Source organism: Myotis brandtii, unplaced genomic scaffold (genome assembly GCF_000412655.1).
Source record: "Myotis brandtii unplaced genomic scaffold, ASM41265v1 scaffold136, whole genome shotgun sequence".
NCBI classification, from domain to species: domain Eukaryota; kingdom Metazoa; phylum Chordata; class Mammalia; order Chiroptera; family Vespertilionidae; genus Myotis; species Myotis brandtii.
In genome coordinates, this window is record NW_005354829.1 from 55,085 (window position 1) to 70,540 (window position 15,456).

General features: G+C 37.9%; 1 protein-coding gene across 1 annotated transcript in view; it reads right to left on the bottom strand.

The window, feature by feature from the left end:
• The window catches only part of FGA (fibrinogen alpha chain), an 8,579-nt gene extending 1,210 nt beyond the window's left edge, over positions 1-7,369 (bottom strand). Inside the window, exons 1-5 of the mRNA XM_014535018.1 lie at positions 7,214-7,369; positions 5,166-5,291; positions 4,504-4,687; positions 2,132-2,277; positions 567-1,544 (exon numbers count right to left, since the gene is read on the bottom strand). Coding sequence (XP_014390504.1) covers positions 567-1,544; positions 2,132-2,277; positions 4,504-4,687; positions 5,166-5,291; positions 7,214-7,270 — 1,491 coding nt within the window. The 5' untranslated portion in view covers positions 7,271-7,369. The remainder of the gene's footprint in view (positions 1-566; positions 1,545-2,131; positions 2,278-4,503; positions 4,688-5,165; positions 5,292-7,213) is intronic.
• Between the last annotated feature and the right edge of the window lie 8,087 nt (positions 7,370-15,456).

The window sequence follows — 15,456 nt, forward strand, 5'->3', positions numbered from 1 at the left end:
TCCTTCCTTCCTTCCTTCCTTCCTTCCTTCCTTCCTTCCTTCCTTCTCTCCATAGAGAAAACATGCATTTACACTGGAATGAATCATAAGCAAACAAGAGGCACTTATACCTACAAATTGCAAAGGGGATTTCCTCAATGAATTTGGAATTTTACTTGCATGTACTGATTAAGAGCAAGTAACCAGCAAAGATATCTAAGCAACATTTAGCACTACTATAACTTGATCTCAACTTCAACTGAGAGCTATTCCAAACAATACGGTCAGTAAATTGGGTAACAATTCCAGCAACGCATATTTTGAATGGTAAAATAATTTGGTTAGACAAACTCAAAATCGAGTTTCAGAGGGATTCATTAAACATGAATTTATTGAATGGCGACCTTCTGCACTGTTAGGCATTTGGGATACAGAGATGAGCATGATAGACCAAGTCCCTGCCCCCGTGGAATTTACAGTCGAGCATGAAAAACAAACCAAAAAGCTGTAATTTTAACAGAGCATGAAAGAGGGCTAGGAAAGAAGCGCAAGGTGCTGTGGGAGCACATCGCAAGAATAACTTAGTCTAGAGAAGTGCGGATACCTCTGGTAGTGCGAGCTCTAGCTCGGCCTTTCTTGGTGGTATGAGTTTCGCTGACGTGGTGAGAACTGGTTTCCTCTAAGTTCCCGAAAGGGGCAGATGTTGAGCCCATAGAGTGAAACTCTTTCAACCCAGGTGACAAGTCCAAGAAAGCAGCCTCCTCAGGGAACCTATGACGGAATTCGTCTAGGCTACCCCTGGACGAAGTATGGAACGAGTCTAAATCAGTGGCGTCCCCACAGTTCGAGCCATCCTCAGAGGTGACCTCTTCTTTCGTCACTTGTTTGCGGCCGCCAGCACCTATGACAATCTTAGTAATGGTTTTAGAGCATGAACTGCGACTGGAGGTTAGGCCACCAGAGATAACCTTCTCTTTACCGATCAGAAGCTCTTTCCCTCCTTCAGAAGTGACCAGTTTACCCGTGTGGTGGTACTCTTTCTTTGTCCCTGGACTTAGACTTTCTGAAGATTCTGAAAATGTGCCCCAGTCTGGGCTGTCAAACCTGACGCTCCCATGCCCTGTGCTATCTGGCCTTTCATGGTTCCGAGTACCAGCACCACCAGGTCCAGAGCTCCCAGGTTTCGGATTCCCACTACTGCCAGGTCCAGGCTTCCTGGGGGTTTCAGGTGCTGATCCTGCTCCACGAACAGCAGAGTCTCCGCGGTGAGTCCCAGCTGTCCCAGACCTCTCTATCACCATTGCCATCTGCTGCATTTCCAGCATAGGCTTTAACTCTGGAAAGGTTGCCTGAAGCTTATCCTTGTCCACTCTGGGAACGAAATCTAAAGATGGTCTCATCTTTAACAATGGTAAGTGTTGTGTGTATTTAGGCGGAAGTAGGTCTTTGGCAATGAGATCTTCAACTTGCTTCTGCTGGCCCTCATAGTCCTGTAGATCTATCGTACGTGCTACAGCCCTGCTGCATGACCCTTGGCAAGATCGGATCTTAATATCAATGTCCACCTAGAGAAAGGAGGAGAAAGATAAGGAAAGAAAGGTAGAGATAAATAAATAAAAGATGTCTATTGAGTTCTTAGTAGTTTATTTCTTGGAAATGGTTTTCATTTCTTTGACTTGGAGACCTACCAACCCATATTTTATTCTCCATTTATGTAGTAACCTCAGTGGAAGAGATGCTGGGTGTTGTTAGGCTAGCCAAGAGAAGCAATAGGAACTATTTGGGTTTATCTTAGAACAGATCAAGAGCAAGTTGCTATTTCCTGTGAAAGGAAACACTGACGAAGTGATCTTCAGGGAGGCTGAGGACTTGGAAGATTGGCAGTATCAGGAATTTGAATAAGATAAGCAGGGACTGAATATTTGATTTTGAAATTTACTATCTGTGTGCCTGGGGAAATTTTACTTAATATCACTGAGCTTTATTTTTTTCCACCTGTAGAGTGGGGGAATAATTCTTACTTTATAGTTAGATAATGGATATAGAACACATTGCTCTATGTACAGTAGGCATTCAGCGAATGACTATTGCCTCCCATTTTCCTACTGTTCAAAATAAGGAAATCTGGTGACAGAGCCACACACTGTCTTACCTCCAGTCGCTTCATATCTACCAGCTGAGCCTTGACATTTTTCTGCAGAAGTTGGATCTGCTGTACTTGTTCTGTGACTTTGCGATTCAGGGTCTCAAGTCTGCTTCTCAGATCTTCTGACACTCGGTGATATGCATTATCATTGTCTGAAATAGAAAATATGGATATTGAAGCAGCTACTGAGTGATTTGCTTGAAATAGCCAGTAAAAGAAGGAAATTTACTTAGAAATATTCCCCATGTTACTTTGATAATAGGTTGTTCTCTTGGTATTTAATTTATGAGTTGAAAATCTATTAGGCGTTTGATTTTTGGACAATGTTATGTCCTGTAGTCATCCATGGGTGTCAGTTAAGGTGCCCTACCAGCAATTAGAATTCCAAATAATTGCAGAAGAAAATCTCTTTGGAATTTTAAAGATAATTAGGAGATAAAATAGTTGGTTTGATCACATTCCAATTATTTTATCATATCCTTACTCACAGGGCTTGAACATGTTCCTGGATTTTCTTTTTTTTTCCACACAACTTTCTATTTTTATTTCTTTTTGTATGTATTGTTATCAATTGTTCATTTTTTAGAGCAGTTTTAGGTTTCCAAGAAAATTAAGAAGGTATAGAGATTTCCCGTCTACCCACTGCCCCCAAACATTCATAGTGCCTCTCATTATCAACATCACTCATCATAATGGTCTTTTTTTTTAACCAAGTATGAACCTACATTGATACATCAAAATCACCCAAAGGCCATAGTTTACCTTAGGGTTCACTCTTGGTGTTGTACATTCTATAGATTTGGACTAATGTATAAATTGAATGTATAGGTTTTTGAGGATTCTATTGATATATCCTCTCAACCATGCCCAGTCTTCTAATGAGCTTATCACAGGCATTCTTCACTCTGTCTGTTTTTTTTTTTAAGTATGTTTTATTGATTTTTTACAGAGAGGAAGGGAGAGGGATAGAGAGTTAGAAACATCGATGAGAGAGAAAGATCGATCAGCTGCCTCCTGCATGCCCCCTACTGGGGATGCGCCTGCAACCAACGTACATGCCCTTGACTGGAATCGAACCCAGGACCCTTCAGTCTGCAGGCCGACGCTCTATCCACTGAGCCAAACCGGTCAGGGCTGTCTGTTGTTTTTTTATCTCTAGCACTGCTTTTTAGTTCTTTTTTAGGATTTCCATTTCTCTGCTTACACTGCCCATGTTCTTGCATGGGCATGCTGTCTACTTTATTCATTAGAATCCTTAGCATATCCATCATATTTGATTTAAATTCCCAGTCTGATAATTACAACACCCCAATCATGTCTGGTTTTGATGCTTGCTCTGCCTCTTTAATGTATGCTTTTTTCCTTGTAATTTTTTTTTTTATTGAAAACCGGACATGATGTACTGGGAATTATGTTTCTGGATTTTATTACTAGGGTTTTCTTCCTATCTGTGGATTTGAAATTTTTCCTAAACTTTTTTTTTTAATATATTTTATTGATTTTTTACAGAGAGGAAGGGAGAGAGATAGAGAGCCAGAAACATCGATGAGAGAGAAACATCGATCAGCTGCCTCCTGCACATCTCCCACTGGGGATGTGCCCGCAACCCAGGTACATGCCCTTGGCCGGAATCAAACCTGGGACCTTTCAGTCCGCAGGCCAACGCTCTATCCACTGAGCCAAACCGGTTTCGGCTCCTAAACTTTTTTTATGTTGTTTTAGTTCAACAGGATCACTCTCTTGCCAATTATGTTGCACCATTGACTTTAAATTAGTCCAGTGTCTCCTAAGATATAAAGAGTCAAGCAAGGCTTTAGGACCTGGGGTCTCACTAAGCTTGCTGCCCAGGCCCAGAACAATCCCATTGCTTCCTGGTCCTAATGTGGTTGAGCCCTTGTTCTATAAGAAAGCTAACATGGCTATATAATTTTAATTAAAAATAAACAACAATGCTGCGTAATCTGCTTAGTGGAGTCTATGGGTAGAACTCCCAACTCCATCACATGACAGCTTTGGATATTTAAGCAAGTTCCTTGACCTCTCTGCTTCCTCGTCTGTTAGATAGAAACAAATATGTCTACTCAGCAGGTTGGGCCCAACTTATTTTCAGTATGTACCTTTGAAAAGAAAACACTTAAATTCTAGTCTTCAATCCAAAATTCTGACTTACATTAAGCAACTCTTCTTGACATTATAACAACAACACAATTGCAAGCTCCTCCTTAAAAATTCAGCAATATCTTAAGGGTATGTGTTTCTACACGAAATATTTTGGAATGAAATCTCAGTTGCTATAAGGAGACACCATGTTTAGAATTTTTGATGTTGTTGTTTTGCTGTGTGTTATAAAATCAAAGCACTAAATATGTAATACTTACGGTGAGAGTCGGCAAAATGCCTTCTGTACTGTTCTATTATATTCCTGATGAGTGAACTAGAGTCCTTATTGTTCTTCTGATAATCAAAGAGTTCATTTGTGAGCTTGTTTATTCTGTTTGTAAAATCTTGATTGACTTCATTAATCAACCCTTGTACCCTGCAGCCGGAAGGGCATTTTTGGTTCTGAAAGTGAAAAGAAAAACATTACATTAAGGGCCTATCTCTTGGGTTCAGTACAATTTTGAAGGTTGCCATGCAGCTCCTATTGCTCCCCTCCTCAATCTCATCAGATCATCCTTTAATTTAAAAGTAATTTAGGAGGACTAGGCAGAGATCATAGAGAAATTCTGAAATGAGGGGCCCCTCAATCATAAATTAGGCCTCATGAAATCCCGAGGCCATAATATTCAGATTCCTAGTATCTATCTGAATAGACAACTAAAATCCATTCTCCTAATCCACTAATGACCAGAGTATGGGAGGTAATTTAAATAGTGCTCTCAGGACTAGGTTCCTTTTCATTTGTCTTTTTTCATTTGACATGTAAGAAACTGTTAGATTACTTCCATTGGAAAAGTTTTCTGTGACCTAATGGGTCAGCGTATGTATGTTTCTAACAGCACAAGGAAGGAGTCTCCCGTTCCCCATGCCCACTGCTCACCCAGTCTTCATCAGCACAGAAGGGCCATTCTTTCTCTCTGCAGGAAGATGCAGGTCTGGGGTCAGGTCTGGGGCCACGCACACCTCCTCCTTCAAGTATAAATTCACCTTTATCGGTCTCTGTAGTCTTTAAGGATTCATTTACAGACACAAAAGAAAGGAACAGTGAGAAGATAAGGAAAGACACCGGCATGCCTGTCAACCCCAAGAAGAGGAGGGGGGTTTCCAGAGGTTAGGAGTGCCAGCGTCAGGGCCTCTACGAGCTTCAGATTTCCCATCTTTCTAATGAGAATCCTAATACCCATTTTATGAAGTTGTGAGAATTAAAGGAGATAGGTTGTACAAATTTCTTAACTGTGTTTGATACTAAAGCATTTATTAAATGGTAGTCCTCTTCAAAGCTCTATTATGAAAGGGAAATTATTTGAAGCAAAAAAATTGGTTAAAATTTACCTTTTCATTTTCATTAAGATCTGGAGATAGATAATTGGAAAATTCAACGGGTTCTTCCTCCTATAATTTCTGTTCCAGTAGGAAAAAGCCTGCACTGTCTTGGCTTAATGCCTGTCTCACCTTTAAGTTTCTACTATGACCTTATGGGTCCATAATTTGAGCAAATATATTCCAAGGATACAAATGTGGTCAGTTCAACTAAACTCAGACATGCTTTTTAGGCTGCTCACTCATGTAATAGTTTCTTTGTGTTTGAAATGAGGAAAAGTAGAGTGAAAGTAAAAATAATGGTCCATGACTGACAACATTTTTGAACACCTTATAATAGAAACACAGATTTAAAAATTTTTCTATTGTGATCTATGAGATAAAATAAGATATAAAAAGTATTCTTCCAATAAGACTTTCTATCCCAACAAATCAATGCAGGTTTTAGATTTTAGCTATTTTTGCCACCAACTTACAAGGACTTTGCTATTTTAACCTCAGTTTATTTTTATAATTAGTTAACATTTGTCATCTCATTAAAAAATACCCCAATAATAGTAATACTAATTCAGGTAATCAAGAACAACTTATTTAAAGTAACAAGTACAATCTTTTTGTCTAAGAAATAAAATTATAAATTCAAATATACTTCAGAATAAAATGGCACAACAATGCAAGCAGGTAAAAGTTAAATATTTATGCCAATAACAGGGAGAAATAACTGAAAGTTATACATTATCCAAAACATCATCACAGCAAATGATGTTAGTTTTATTTCCCATAAAAATGTTTACTTATTATTTTACTATAAGGGAGAAAATTAAGTTAGAAACCCTTTTTAGTTTTTTTCTGCTCTGGTATTCAGGTTTATGAGTGATGAAGGAAAATAAATAAATTGGAATAATCCACAGCCTAGGTTTATCATGTTTTTATAAGATTAAAGTGTTTCAAAAGCCTTGTTGAATAAAGTTTCTCTTCTTTTCTATAGGTTTCTGTAGTCAAACTTTAGAAGTTATTACAGTATTTAGTAATTACCTTAAAAGAATATAATTGCTTCCCAAAACCAAATTGTCTTATTAATTAATCTCTCCTGGCTTTGCTTTGTAATATATTTGCAAAAATAGCTTACTTGTTTTGTATTTGTCTGAAAAGAAACACAAAAACTACCTTTCAGAAAAACCATATTAAACCACTGTTCTGCTTATTCTGGACAAATAGCAAAATAATAATAATAATAATAATAATAGTTAGGTTTTAAAAACTTATGTGAATGTTTTTTTATGTTAACTAGCATTAACTATCTCAAGGCTTTGTAGGAATTAAGCTGGCAAAGATATCTTTCCTTTAAAAAATATGTTGTAAGCCTAAGTTACAAATGTTAAAGCTTCCCCTGTGAATTTATACACGTTGATCCCCCTAAGCCTTCCTCTTAGGGCCATATTACCCTGTACTCTTGAGATGTTTGGCCCATCTGGGAACTTGCCTTCATGGCCTAGAGCTGGGGGAGCCAACAGTGTGGGAGGACATGCATAACACTGACTCAGACCTGCGAGCTCTGTGAAATAACCGCCAGAGAGAAGGCAAGAAGAGAAAACAAAGGCACCATACCCAAACTGTGCCCGCCACGCTCAGGACCAGGCCGAAAATCCACATGGAACACATCATTTCCGAGAGGGATGGGGGTTGGCTCTTGAGGAGCAGCACCCCAGCTGCAAGAAAAGAGGACTGCCTTCCCTCCCAGTTCCCATCTCATTTAAACCTGCAGGAGATTCGATTAATCATTATCTTCGTCCTGTTTGGATGGTCAACATGCATTCTACATTCCTTGCTTCTTCTCCAAGGTTGGTGTCCCAGCAGTTCTTGCTCAATTCCCCCATGCTTGTTTGCTTCCCATAAGCTGTTGCAAAAGCAGCAGCAGAGAGGGGCAGATCCCACATTCCAGGAACAAGGTGGCTTTGGAAATCCAGAGGGGAACATAGGAGAACACACCGAACTTGAGTACTTGAAGGAATATGGAGGCATGCTAGCTGTAGCCCACAGTGAAACAGAGATTTGACAAACGATATTTCACTTTATGTAGGAATTATGGTTGGATGATCTGACTTTTAAAAAATGACTAAAGGCCTCCTAAAAACTTACCTTGAACAGATAATTTTTCTCCATCCAAAATGGTTACGACAGCAGCCTCTGACTCCAATCATTCTAGGTTCATTGTCCCAGCTACAGCATTTCCCAGTTCTGAGCTTCTGGACACATTCGTTTCTTTACTAGAGGCCTGGTGCATGAATTCGTGCACCAGTGGGGTCCCTCGGCCTGGCCTGTGGGGACTGGACTGAAACAGGTGTGAGAATTGACCGGACTGAGAATTGATTTATTTTATTGGTCTTCATATCCCCCCAAAAAAGTGTGGGTCCTCATTTGAGCAAAAAAGCATAGGTGGGTTCCACAGCTGTGAAGCTGACCCACTGCCTCAGGCTCCGTAGGCATGTGAATCTTGTACAAATGGATGAAAACCCAGGTTCAAGGCAGAGCTCTCCTTCACTGCTTGATATGTGGAAGGCTCTTTGTCTGATCCAGGTCAGCCCTTCGGTGGTTTTCTTGGATTTCCAGAGGCCGCTGCAGAGCTCAGTGTGAGACCGAGAGCCCCATCCAGGTGCAGCAGGGCAATGACGCCATGGGAAGCTGAGTCACACTTGTCTACAGTGGCTGAACCGGCAACCTGTCAGGCATGGGCAGGAATTTCAGGCTTCACTTTCTCATGTTTTCCTCTGCCCGCAGGAAGTGCCCTTCTTGGGAGGTGAACATGTGTATGGAAGAAGTCCCCAGAGTCTAACCTGGGAGACTTCAGGTGATTTTGTTGGACATAATCTGATTGCAAGTAAGTTAACAGAAAACATTCTGATTAAATCCCTTCACTCTGGTGCCATTGTCAGGGCATTTCCAAGGTACCACCTGAGGGCATCATCCTTGCTGTTCCATGGTTCTCTCCAGTATCAGCATATCTCACTTTCTCCAGGGTTCTGTTCAGATGGCATCTCCTCAGATAGGCCATCCTTGACCACTCTATCCGAAGAGCAACCACCCTCAGCTGCTATTCCATTAGCCGGGTACTTTGTCACTGCTGGACAATAGCGATTTGGGAAGTTATTTGTTTATTTCATGTCTCCCCCACACTAAGCTTAATGAAACCACAGCACACTCTCTAGTCCAATGCTAGGCAAGCACGTACTAATAAATATGACAATATTTATTTTGCAGGGTTGTTGCAAGGCATTACATGTGGGATATACACATTAGGAGCCGCAGGAATGGTAGCTTTTATTGTTCCTGGAATGTGTCCCAATGCCCCAAAATAGAAAGTTCCCATGTCAGTGCTACAGGGCCGGAATTCCCCTACCGGGCACTTGGGTTGGGCCTTCTCTTGGCCGGCACTGCCCTGAGCCCTAGATTGGTCTCTCCACCCCCTGAACAAGCCATGTTACCAGCTATGGAAAGGCAGGTTTTGTTTAGACAGAAAGCCATGCAGATGAACAGGCAACAAATAATACCAGGAGTACCATTTTTAAAAGCATGTGACAATAAGGATATTTTTTTACAAATGGCAAAATAATTTGAGCAATTTCCAGTTTCTGAAATCACAATCTCTGCATTTTTCTCAGAGGGGCCTATATCTTATTTCCTTTGTTCTAATGAAAAGGATGTTTGATTTATTCATCCTTTTGAAATTAATATAACGTCCCACACATTGTAAATATTTAGATGCAGGGATTCCTGCATCTATTAGGCCATCACAGCTGGAAGGACTAGAATTGTTTTCATTTGTATGGTGTATAATGTGTGTAAAAAGACTAGAAATTCTATAGCTGTCAATAGGTTTCAGTTTTAACCTATATCTACCTATGAAAACTTACACATGAAGAGCAAAATATGTGTGAGTCATCTAAATATCTGCCATTGTGTAAACATAACTTAAAAATACAGACAAATAAAAAACAAACAAAACCCCTCAGCTTTCTTTTGAATGGGGTATTTATCCTTTCTTGGGACATACATGCCAGGGCAGTAAAGGAACATCCTTTTCTTTACCGATGGATTTTACATGTATTGAATTCTGAGAGTTTACTTCCTTATCCATTCATTTAAATGTGACAACTATTTATTGTGTTCACTAATTGTCAGTCTTGCATGCTATGTTCTTGAGATAGAAAGAAATAATGTACGGTCTTGTACCTTCAAGTTGCTTACAATTGGTGAACACATCAAGTGCATACGCAACTAAGAAGTTAAACCACAGGAAATTTACCATTTTAGTAGATCAAAATGATGAATATCTACAATCTCATAAGTTTTAAACTAATCCAAAACAAGGAGAAAACTTCTGTGAGGTCTATTCAAAGTACTGTTAGAACACAGAGCAGGGCGTGACATATCAGTTCTGCATTGTTTTCTGTTACATTTTGTGTAAAATGTTCCTTAAAATATCAGAATTAATTCTGGCCCCCAAAGTGCAAGAGTCTCTTGAAAAGTACTTCTTGTGTCTTCTATCATAACAATTGACATGAATATGTTCATTTATTATTGCCCTAATAACAAGAAGATAATGGTACTTTGATAGGAAATACTTGGTTAAGATGTATTAAATGCACAATTGGAAAGTACTAAAATTAATTAAAGTTTGACATGCATGAATTATAAAAATTTAGGTTATTCTGGCACGCAAAATACTCTCTCAGGGCCTTTGCCTCGGGTTTGTACAGCAGTCACTGGCCTCTGAAGGACTAACTGGAACACATTGGCAAGGCTACTGAGCTTTGTCTTATTTTCTCCACTGGTGTCCTGCATTTCAAGGGTGTTGTAAAAGTCTGTTATTAACCAAGCTGCTTCCTGTGAAAGATGAATCAGCTCGTGTGATGATCTGTGCAAGAGCAACCTTTATTTTCAGACCTCATCACTACCCTGATTCCGGATGGTTGTCCTGGAAGTTATAGTGTGGAGAGAAGATGAGAGTTTCCTAAAATACACAGAAATGATTCTGAACTGTACTAATGCATGAATTTTTCTTGATCTTCTTTGATTCTGTCACATGCATTTCTCTTTAAGTCTTTATTCAGGAAAGAAATCTACTTTATTCCTTATAATTGAGCTGTGCCCAGACTAATGGTCATTTAATTGAATAAGTTTTGAGTATTTTTGAAATTAAGTTCTAGATTTTCTAATAATATAATAATCATTCTCTTTTGCTGTGCATAATTTTCATGTTTATTAGGCTTCCACTAAGTAATCATGAGTGTATGTGTGAATGCAATAATCATTCTCTTTTGCTGTCTCTGTGCATAATTTTCATGTTTATCAGGCTTCCACTAAGTAATCATGAGTGTATGTGTGAATGTGTGATGTATGTATGAGAGGGAGAGAGAGAGAGAGGGGGGGGTGACAGGTCCCACCCACTCCTTTATTTATTTTTATTTTAACTGTATTATCATTTAAATAATTCAGTTTCAAGATAAATTAATTTTACTTATACTGTGCTTTAAGTAATTTAAGAAACTTTTAAATTTATACTAAATTTAACTAGATTTATCAACTTTTTTGCATTGAACATTTATTAAAATATAAATGCTATTTTTGAAAAATAAAATCATTATATAGTTGAATAACCAATTGATGTATTAATATCTACAATGTGGATTCATTCTAACACCATATATCCTAAATGCATTAAATTTGGTACACTTCTCTGCTGGTTTCATGTGGTTCTTCTATTAAAGATTAGAGAACAAAGCCTATCAGTTGCTACTAAATTAATCGTGATGTATTGAGATCTGGGAAATAGCATCTGTAAGGTACTTAGCCTTCCCACAGCAAGGAATTATATGAAAAGTATGGGGTAACTTAATTACTAATATCCATATCATTCTCTGTGATTCTTACTGGAACCTATTTTTAATGTACTGTTCTATAGTAAAACCAGGGCAACTTACAGAAGGCATTTGGGTAAAATTCTGCTTAGATGAAATGCAAGAAAAAGTTATGGAGAATAATAGCAGAAAAACCCAAAATGAGGGTCATTTTACAAAATACTCTACCGGTGTACCAGAATATACTCCTCTAAGCAGGTCATGCAGAACAAGGAAGACTAAGAAACTGTTACCAAAACTAAGTAGATGTGACAACTAAATGTAACATATCCTGGATGAGATCCTGGAATAGAGAAAATACATTAGTATAAAGACTGGTGAAATCTGAATAAAGTGTGGAACTTAGAAAATAGTAATTATTAGAGTTGTCTCCCTCCATAAGGAGGTGGTGTTTGAGCAAAAGCCAGAGCACTCTTGCAACTTGCTGTGTGTTTTCTTTCATTAAAAACCAAGTTAGCAGCATTTCTTGCTCAGAGATAAGTTTTAGACATTGTCACCAGTATTTCAAAGAGCTGCAATGAATAGATATTATCCAAAACTTGGAGATAAGGCAAAGATGAGGAATCATGTCCTTTCAATGTTACACTGGGTGTGGCTTAAGAGGCCTGACAAAAGATTATTCTGTTATCCGGGAGAACACCGGTGCAGTTGACTTTGCTATCTAGTAATTATATCTTTTTTTTTTAATTTATTATTATTTTTTTTTTGCTAAAAGTATTACAAAGGGTATTACATATGTGTCCTTTTTTCCCCCGCCCTTGACAATCCCCTGCCCTCCCTTACCCCCCAGTGTCTTATGTCCATTAGTTATGCTTATATGCATGCATACAAGTCCTTCGGTTGATCTCTTACTCCCCTCCCTTCTGCCCCCCAACCCTCTCTGGCCTTCCCACTGCAGTTTGACAATCAGTTTGAGGCAGCTCTGCCTCTGTATCTATTATTGTTCAAAAGTTTGTAATGGTCTTTATTATCCATGAATGAGTGAGATCATGTGGTATTTTTCCTTCATTGACTGGCTTGTTTCACTTAGCATAATGCTCTCCAGTTCCATCCATGCTGTTGCAAATGGTAAGAGTTCCTTCTTTAATTTTTTTTTAAAAATCACACTTTAACTATTTGCCCCTGAGGATTTAAAAGAGGCCACTTTCAACACAGAGTGCAATCTGCCTACTCTGTTTATTTAGGGAGAGTCAACATTCAAAGTTATCTAGTGAGGGTTCCCATTTACCTTGGGTCACTGTGTTTTTTAAGTTACCAGTAGATGAAAACCTAGATGAGGAACTGGGAGATGAGAGTGATGGACAAGGATAATGGATTTTCATTTGGGAAACACATCTTTGATCCAATTGAAGACTTGATTATATGCCATGATCCTGAATTCTTCTGTCACTCAAATATTTCCCAATGAACTGAGATGAGCAAGAGCTTGAAATTGTGCCAGCCAGCCTTCCCGAAAGGCTTTTAAACCTGATACGAAGAAGTGTTCTATAGGCCAATGATCAAACCTATTTTTAAAATATGTTTTCACTGATTTTGAGAGATGGGGAGAAAGTATAGAGGGATACAAACATTGATGAGAGAGAATCATTGATTGACTGCCTCCTCTACTCCCCATACTGGAGACTGAGCCCCAACCTGGGCATGTGTCCTGACCAGGAATTAAACCAGGGACCTCCTGGTTCATAGGTTGACACTCAACCACTGGGCCAACCTGGCCAGGCAATCAAACCTATTTTTAATGTTCATAATTGACCATGACTACCGGACATTTGGGCCAAAGATCATGTTTACAAGGAGGCTAATAAGTACCTGTCCATCTTTAGTTTGTTCATTTTCCTTATAAGAGGAAAAATATTAATAGTCTTCTGTTATGTAGATAATTATTGGAAACTGAATATGATTATATACACTTTTATGGAATCAATTAATTCTGATAATTTCTCTGTCCCTAAATAATTTGTGAAATGTCTCTCTCAAGAATTAATATAATCGAGTTTATGCTCTCTGACCATAATGCAATAAATTTAGATATTAATTTAAAATAGAGTTTTACGAACTACAAGCTTTGGAACCAAATGATATTCACTTTAAAATCCTTGGTTTAAAAAGAAATCAAGAAAAATTATAAAGTACTCAGATTGTGGATAGTGCTGAGTGCAAGAATAAGTACAACGAAGACCTTAACAGTGCTTCTCAAAGTATTTGTGGTAAAGGACTAGTTTTGTTAAATTTCTAACCAATCAAAGTACTATTAGATTATAAAATTAAGTTAATTACTAGAAAAATAAATTTAAAAATTATATAAAAATATAAGCCCAAATTTTTATTACTAGGTTCCAAAGACATAAAATTACATTTTATGTAATTTAAATATAAATTAGAGCAAAGATAATTTAGGAAAAATCTTCCTACATGGTTATTTTCTATTATTTTTTTATTTTAATGTAGACCAGTAACAAAGAATTTGAGGACAAGCATTCTGAGTAACACTGATTTATTGCACAATGCTATTTATATAATTTAAAAATACATAGCTCAAAAGAAAAATTTACAATTTATAAAAATGCATACAAATAATGAAACACATCAAATCCATTGGACTGATTATTTATTATGGGAAGAAGGGAAGAAATGAAAGTTTGAATGAAAAGAATCAATCAAGAGAATAACTGAGCACAGATGAATGAGAATGGTGAATTAGGAGTATGGCTAACTCAACATTTACGTCTGAGGGACGGACACACACACGCAGAGAGAGAGAGAGAGCACAAAAAGTTATATGGAAGTCTTTCCTATACTCTTGGTCTCTTTGTCACTAACTCATTATTTTCCATCTTCTTTAATTCATCTGATTATCATTAATTTTTTCTCCCCTCCTTTTTTGGGCTACAGCAAACCAATAAGAAATCAGCAGGTAGATATATTTTCCTCGGGATTAAATGTGTACTTTGTTTTTCACTCTTATCATCTTAATACACCAAAGATACCTACTGTAAATGTCTTGGCTAGTTTACACTGGTTAGAGTCAGAGTCTATGAATTTTAGATCTTGTAGAGATCTCAAATATGTTGTCTATATTTACATTTCTTCATTTCCCACTCATTTTCAACCCACCCACAATCTGAAATAGTGTCTTTATATTGTAACTACTAAACAGAAGGAGGATTGAAAAAAAGGTATAACACTTCGGAGGTATATTTGAAAATCTTGACATTTGTCCAATGAATGATTACTCCTATCTGGTGATTAAGGGGCTCTGCCCTGTAGCTGCATGACCCGAAGTTATGGTATCCGTACATCTGTACCAGTCCCCTTCTTTTTTGGAAGCTTCCTTCTGTATGTTTTTTAAAGTATATAACTGCACACATTGCTTTGTACTCAGCTTGCCTATTTGCACTCAGTAGTGACTGGAGGTGTTTTTTTGTTTTGTTTTGTTTTTTTATGTCAAGAAAGTAAAAGGGAGGGTTGAATAAGAGTTATTTGTGATTTGCGCTCTGAAGAAAAATAATTTATGTCTCTGAGATCCCAAACTGTTTCACTTAAAAGTTGATTTCTAAAAGTTGGTTTATCAAAATAATGGAGACATGATCCATTTGCATTTGGACGTATACCCCATGCTTTAATTCTTAAACTGTAGCCCTTCAATGTTTAGCACTGTACATTAATAACTAAACAAGTAGAATTCTGAAGTTCATCTGTTTTTCTCTACCTCATTGGGTTTTTAAACTAACTACAAAATTAATACGTACTCATTATACCAAGTTGAGCAGAGTAGGGTGTATAAAGAGAAAGTTAGAAGGCCTGTCTTACCAGTCAATGTGGATTACCCAACATGCAAACCAAATATGTACTCAGGACACCAACAAGAACAGGGAATTCCAAAATGTTTTTGAAAAGTGTTATAAGTGATATTTTCGAAGGAGCATTGGACAA